Source organism: Nicotiana tabacum, chromosome 14 (assembly GCF_000715075.1).
Source record: "Nicotiana tabacum cultivar K326 chromosome 14, ASM71507v2, whole genome shotgun sequence".
Classification (NCBI taxonomy): domain Eukaryota; kingdom Viridiplantae; phylum Streptophyta; class Magnoliopsida; order Solanales; family Solanaceae; genus Nicotiana; species Nicotiana tabacum.
Genome location: NC_134093.1, coordinates 16,290,110 through 16,296,857, shown reverse-complemented (window position 1 = coordinate 16,296,857; position 6,748 = coordinate 16,290,110). Strand labels below are relative to the sequence as shown.

The following is a 6,748-nucleotide window of genomic DNA, read 5'->3' as shown; positions in this document are numbered from 1 at the left end:
ATTGACCCGAACATAAGCTAAATGATTAGAGAAAATTCGTACAACCGACTCAACTGATTTGATATTCAAACGAAGTTAATGTATTGAATTCTTTTATACCACATGCACAAAAAAGGCAATCTGATGTACTAAACTCTCGCTATGTGCGGGGTTCGGAGAAGGGCGAACCACAAGGGTCTATTGTACGCAGCCTTATCCTGCATTTCTGCAAGAGGCAAGTTCCACGGCTCGAACCCGTGACCTCCTGGTCACATGGCAGAAACTTTATCAGTTACGACAAGGCTCCCCTTCGAGACATACACAAAAGAGGCAAATGTTTGAGGTAAAGCTATTATTACTACAGTATTATTTAGGGAAGTCTAATGTATCCAACATGAATAATTATGTAATATTTTTTTGTCTAATCTTTTAATGTTTCTAGAAGGGAAGTTTGCTACACTATTAAAAGTTTCCGAATGAATTTGCAACAAATTTAGTTTAAGAGAAAATGGCTCTATCATGTGAGAATACTGCTAGTGCTTACATCAACAGAAGATTTGCTAACTTTGCAATGAGACTTATTGAATCTTTGCATTTCAGCAACATAAATTCATATTTATCAGTAGAGGAAGAATTCCATGTAATGCAAAAGTAAACTTTTACCAATGCCAAAAATAAGAACTAGCCTATAAATGCATATATAGTCTATGAGTTTGTTTATCAACTAAAAGAAACAACAAGTGGAAATTAAGTTAATGAAGAAAAGGAAGAAATAAGTATCATAAATGCTACAAAATCATACTGATATCTCCCAAACCTTTAGGGGTATGCTTTTCTTAATCCCAAAAGGTAGGGGAAAATGAATCAAGAAGTGTACTTAGTGGCAAACTTTATTTACTCTGTATCTCTGATGCTTTCACTTGTCAGCCACAGCTTCTTTTGGATGATAAAAACAATATCATCTCCTTCTTGGTCTGGATCTGAAGTTGGATCAGCAACTGCTTCCCAGTGCAATGCCGATAAATACTTCTTTACAAAGTCAATGACATGTTGTTTGTCGTTGAAGATAACAATACCACTAGGCCTTAGAATACGATCTATCTCGAGTAACAGATCCTCACCGCTGCAACCTTTCTTTTCAATGTCAGAGAAAACACTCCAAGCATGGAGCAAATCGTAGGTCCTAGGATATGTCGAAAATGCTTCACACCTGCACTCAATGATGCGTAATCAAGTAAGATTTCCGATGATTGATCATCTTTGGTTCGAAGGATGAAAGGAAAAACAGTGTTCTCAGAGATGCTAAAGATCTGCGTGCTTCTTATGGTTATAAATTCTAAAGTTGGATTTATGGCCAAGAAAAATTATTAAGCACTTAAAATAGCGATGCACATTGTAACACCTCACATAAATGATACTTGAGCAGAATTTACATTCCATTTTTGCTGCCAGTTAATTGACATATTAAGAGTATCTCACAATGTAAAGATGCTCAAAGATATGGTTTTGTTTAATTTTGTGGCTAGCATACTGCTTTTTAAACCAAAGACTAAAGGTGAGAGATTTACGCCCAAAAAGCAGACTGGAGAAATCTACATGCGTTGTTCTGTAAAATAAGAAATTATTAACGTACCAGTCATGAGTTGTGCCGATCAAACCACGGTCATATACAATCTTGAGAGTGTTAGGCCCATCTTTGGATACAACATTCATGACCCAAACATCTTTGTCCTTCAAAGCAGCAGCAAATGACCCCAAATTGGCCTTCATGTCCATGATATTTCTCAGACTGTCCGAAGAGATCTTTGGACTTAAAAGATTCCAGTAGTGTTCCACCCTTCGCTGCCAAACCTCCTGTGTATAAGCCAAGAAAAGCAAGACGCATATTAATCTCACTTGTGGAATGAAGCGGCAGAAATTGACAAATAAGACCTGAAGCTTACCATGTCCTTCTCAAACATTTCAGTTGAATACCCAAAATCAGCAAGACGAGGAGGAGGAGAAGTTAGCCTAGCTGGCCAAGGAGCCAGTGCACTTCCACTAACTTTGTGGTCATCTGATATCAGATAATAACAATAAGGTAATAAATTTTTGAGAAAAACTAAAGAGAATTAACTTTAACATTGTTTTACAAGCTTCAACAAAACTGCGACTTATTTGCTTTGATAATAAAACAAAACTAAAACTTCTGTCTCATGCATATGTATCAGAAAACTAATTGAACAATATTTGATGTTTCCATTCCATAAAAGGCTCCAAATATATTCAGAGCATATACGCAAGCAAAATGCACCTATAAGGTTGAACAACGCAGGGAGAGATAATCATGACATTGGTTGACTTTGACAAAACCATGGACCAAACATAGGTGGTAGTATTAGTGATACACTTGCTCATTTAACATCCTTTTTGTGATGATTTACTCTTGCTAAGTTAACCAGGTATAAGATACTTCTATCTGCCATTTTTACTGCTGTCTCAGGTATACTCACCGATACTCAAGAATGACAAAAAGCAAGAGACAGGAAACTTACGTTCAGAATAAGGTGTTATGCATGCTTCCATATTCACACCCCAAACAGCATCAGGATCATCATCGGACTGACAAAGTGGTGGTTGAGTACCAGCTGGTCTTTCCATGTAACAATCATTGTTTAGAGGCTTGACCCAAATCACTGTTTGGTTCCTTTTTTCTGCTATTTTCCAGCACATGCGTTCCACAAGTGCACTCATCTCTCTCCATATTCTGAGATCCTCTTCATCCTGCGCATATGCTTCTGGAGAGGAGTAAGCAAAATAGCCTCCAGGCCTTAGCACCCGATCTAGCTCGAGAAGAAGGATACCATCCCTTTGAAGCCAATCGATCCTACAACGGGAACAGTGAGCAAATTCAAACGATCTGCTTGGATAGGGAAGCCTTTTCGTTCCAAGAACACCAAGATATGCAGGAATTCCTCTCTCTAAGGCAAACTGGATCTGATTTTGATGCACATCATTTGGCGCCAATGACATTGCTATGATATCAGAGGATAGAAGATAACCACCAAAGCTAGCCACACCACAACCAACGTCAAAAACTGTGCGTATCCTTCCTCCATTGTTCAAGTTATTGTTCGGAAAGTTCAGCATCTGCAATCATGATTTCACGTATGACAACTTTGAGAACATCTTAACATATAAGGCTGGTTACATATTTCTTTTTATAGACAGATCTGCAATACTTTAAGAAGAGAGTCCTCACATTTGCAATTGAAGCAATGTACTTATCAGCTCCATAGTGAAAGTGAGTGCCTCCGCCAGGAAAATTAATCTTATCACCCTTAACAACCATCCAGTTTTGGTCAGATTTCTCATGTGCAAGGTGAGTATGTGGTATGTTCGCCTTCCAAACCTCATCTCTACTCCTTGGCCACTTAATCGGTACCTACAACAGCACCCAAGGGGGGAAGTGAAAAAGATGTGTCTCATGACAAAAAAAAGATTGAGTAAAACATTGGAAGTTAGAGCATATTCTTGACTTATATTTAGTACTGATATAGCTTATTCACCTTGTATCCAGCTGGAGGAGGAATCAAACAATTGTAACGCCTTTCAGGCAATGGGCAATGTCTTTCATAGTGCTCCATTAAGTTTAAATCCAACTTCAATCTCATTTGATATATGAGATGTCTGTCCAGACAAGGAATTAACTCTGAATGTCGATCATCGCAAACCTTTCAAGAAAAAAATAAAGTAGCACAAGAGTTAAGAAGTCAACACAAAACAACCAAAATGCGGCAAGTGTTTATTGTTCCTCCATTTAGCCACACGGTTGGTTGGATGACAGTGATTGCCACATCACATCTAGCAATAAAACACGAGAGAAAAACAAGAAAGGAAAAAGAACACTCACTGGGAAGCTCTTAGGAATGATGCCATCTTCACCATCTTCGAGCCCAAACTTCTCATCTTGCTTGCTGCTAAGATCAGAGTCATCATCTCCACCCAAATAGGAAGATCCCAGTTTCCTCAAAGATCGGCTGCCATACTCTAGAGCAGATTCACCATTGCCTTTAGAGCCAAAATACACATACAGGATAACAACAAAAACTGCAACAACAGCAACAGAAGTCAACAGGCGCTTCTTCTGCGCTCCATCTGATCTCCCTCGCATCATTTTGTTTAGTTTCAAAATCTGCAGAAAAGCTTCAGATTCACCCTTCCCCTTCAGTTCTTAGCAGACATAATTGTAGGTGCACCAGTTAGCTCCTAAATTTAACAAATTGCACAAAATTAGATTATGAGGGAAGAGGGATTTCTTTGATTGGTGAAATAACCTGTGAAATCACTCAAGTAGTGTTGCATGTACTCAGGGAAACAAACTTGTAAATTAAACTGATATGTTTCTTGTATAATTTTCATGATCTCAGAAACAATCTTTGGAGTCATTTTGAATTCCACGAAAGTTCCCAAGCTCGGGTACGGGTTTCTGACTTTGGTTATTACCCCTTGAAATTTGACGTTAAGTTTGTCTACTTCTCTAGCCAGTTAGAGAATGAGATAGAAGCAACAAAGATCCACTAATTGTATAATGATTCATGAGTTATTTACGTGTGATTCTCCAATATTCTCAAGTACATGTAGGCCACATACACTATCTGGTAAGCCAAGAGCAATTATTGATGAAAATCAAGATTAAACCAGCATTTATCTTTAAAGGATTAGCAAAGAACACTTTTGCTCCCCCCCAAAATAATAGGTACCAAATGGAACTGGACGAGAAAAACAAGGTTAAGCAGAATTCCAAAAAACAGAGTTGGCTTGATGCAGGCATATGTTTTACATCACTGGCCACATTGTCCACAGCATCTTCCACTACATCGCATTCTATTTCTCGTTCAATGATAAAAGAACAATCCAGATGCTATTTACAATATAAAAAATGTAGAACTACTTAAAACATTAACTATGAACAAGATCCTCAAGCATTAATACATTAGAATTATTTATTGTGAAGACCAATGAAATCAACTTTTATCATTGGAGATAAAAACCATAATGCCATTACGCTGACGGACCCGATCGACCCATAGTCAGCAGAACATAAAGAGAAGCCATTTTTACACAAAAAAATTGTTTATATATATATAAAGAATACAGCATTTCAAGAAGCTAAACAGTAACAACCAGAAACAAAGCTATAAGAATAACTAATACACAGATCTGGATGATGCAATTAAGAAACCAAGATCACTAATGCAAATCAAAAAGACTAGGCATTAGCATTAATGGATGAAACAACAAAAGCAAAGAACAGATTGCGTCCTAGCTAGCTGGGAATAATAAACTAGCATAAAAGGCCAAAGGGTAAGCGAAATCCAATATGATCCATTTTACGAGCCATGATTACTAATACAAATCAAGACGATTAAACATTACCATTAATGGGTACAAACAACTGAAGCAAAGAACAGATTTTGGCCTAGCTGGGCATATTTTATTAGCACAAAGGCCAAATGGGTAAGCCAGAATCAATAGATGCATTAAAAAAGCCATAATTGTTAATACAAAACAACAAGATTAAGCATTAGTATTAATAGGTCCAAAATATTAGAGCAAAGATTAAATTTTTTTCCTAGCTGAGAATAGTTGACAAGCAAAAAAGCCAAATGGGCAAGCTAGATTTAAAATGATGCACTAAAAAAAGTCACGATTGATAATAAAAGTTAACAATATTAAGCACTAACATTAATGGGTCAAAAATATTAGTACAGAGATTAGATTTTTCCTAGCTGATAAGTGATAATAATTAACAAGCATAAAAAGCCAAATGGGTAAGCTAGATTCAATCTGATGCATTAAAAAAAGCCATGATTGTTAATACATTAACAAGATTAAGCACTAGCATTAATGGGTCAAGAATATTAGAGCAAAGATAAGATTTTTCCTAGCTGAGAATAAAGCTAGATTCAATATGATGCACTTAAAAAAGCAATGATTGTTAATACAAAAATTAACAAGATTAAGCATTAGCATTAATGGGTCAAAAATATTAGACCAAAGATTAAATCTTTCTTAGCTGAGAATAATTAACAAACAAAAAAGGCCAAATGGGAAAGCAAAATAAAAATAAAAAAATAAATCAGATCCAGTGAAAGAAGAAAGAAGCTTACAAGATTGAAGAAGGGATAGGTGCAGATCTGAATTTGGGAAAATGGGAAGTGTTTGAAAATTGCTATGGGAATTCAATAGTAGAACGTGGCAAGAGAAACAAGAAAGTAGATAAGTGTGTGTTGAGGAGGTGAGTGTATAAAAAGGAAAATGTATATGTAGTGAAAGAGAAAAAGGATACAGTTGAGAGGAATGAATGGAGAGAGAGAAGAGAGGGGGGGGGGTATGACGACAAGGGGGGTGGGTCTTGGATCTAAGTTTCTGTGTGTGTGAAAATTTTGGGATCTTTTTTGCCATATTTGGGGGAGAGAGAGGGAATAAAAGTGAAAGGTACAAACTTTCATGTTGCTAATTGTAAAATTCAGTATTTGATTTTTTGCCTTTCTGTTTATTTTTTCATATTCGTTACTACTTTCATTCCACAATAAGTGACCATTTTGTTTTTATTATTTTGGTCCAAAATAAGTGTTCATTTATATAATCAAGAAAAAAATTCAATGTATTTTTCCAAAATTATTCTTATGTACGTATCTCTAAAAAGTCTTTTACTCCTCACATTAACTATGTTGGAATATTTAATTAAGGGTAGTTTAGTCACACTAACTAGTTTTGTCTAGAA

The 6,748-nt window shown here is 36.3% G+C and overlaps 1 protein-coding gene across 1 annotated transcript; it reads right to left on the bottom strand.

The window, feature by feature from the left end:
* Positions 1-560: 560 nt before the first annotated feature.
* On the bottom strand, positions 561-6,426 carry LOC107828173 (putative methyltransferase PMT3). The gene is made up of 8 exons (XM_016655435.2): positions 6,132-6,426; positions 3,872-4,227; positions 3,528-3,692; positions 3,221-3,403; positions 2,514-3,108; positions 1,923-2,035; positions 1,613-1,833; positions 561-1,189 (listed from the first exon to the last, which is right to left on the bottom strand). The coding sequence occupies exons 2-8, from the start codon at positions 4,133-4,135 to the stop codon at positions 874-876; spliced, it is 1,857 nt and encodes a 618-aa protein (XP_016510921.1). The 5' UTR covers positions 4,136-4,227; positions 6,132-6,426; the 3' UTR covers positions 561-873.
* Between the last annotated feature and the right edge of the window lie 322 nt (positions 6,427-6,748).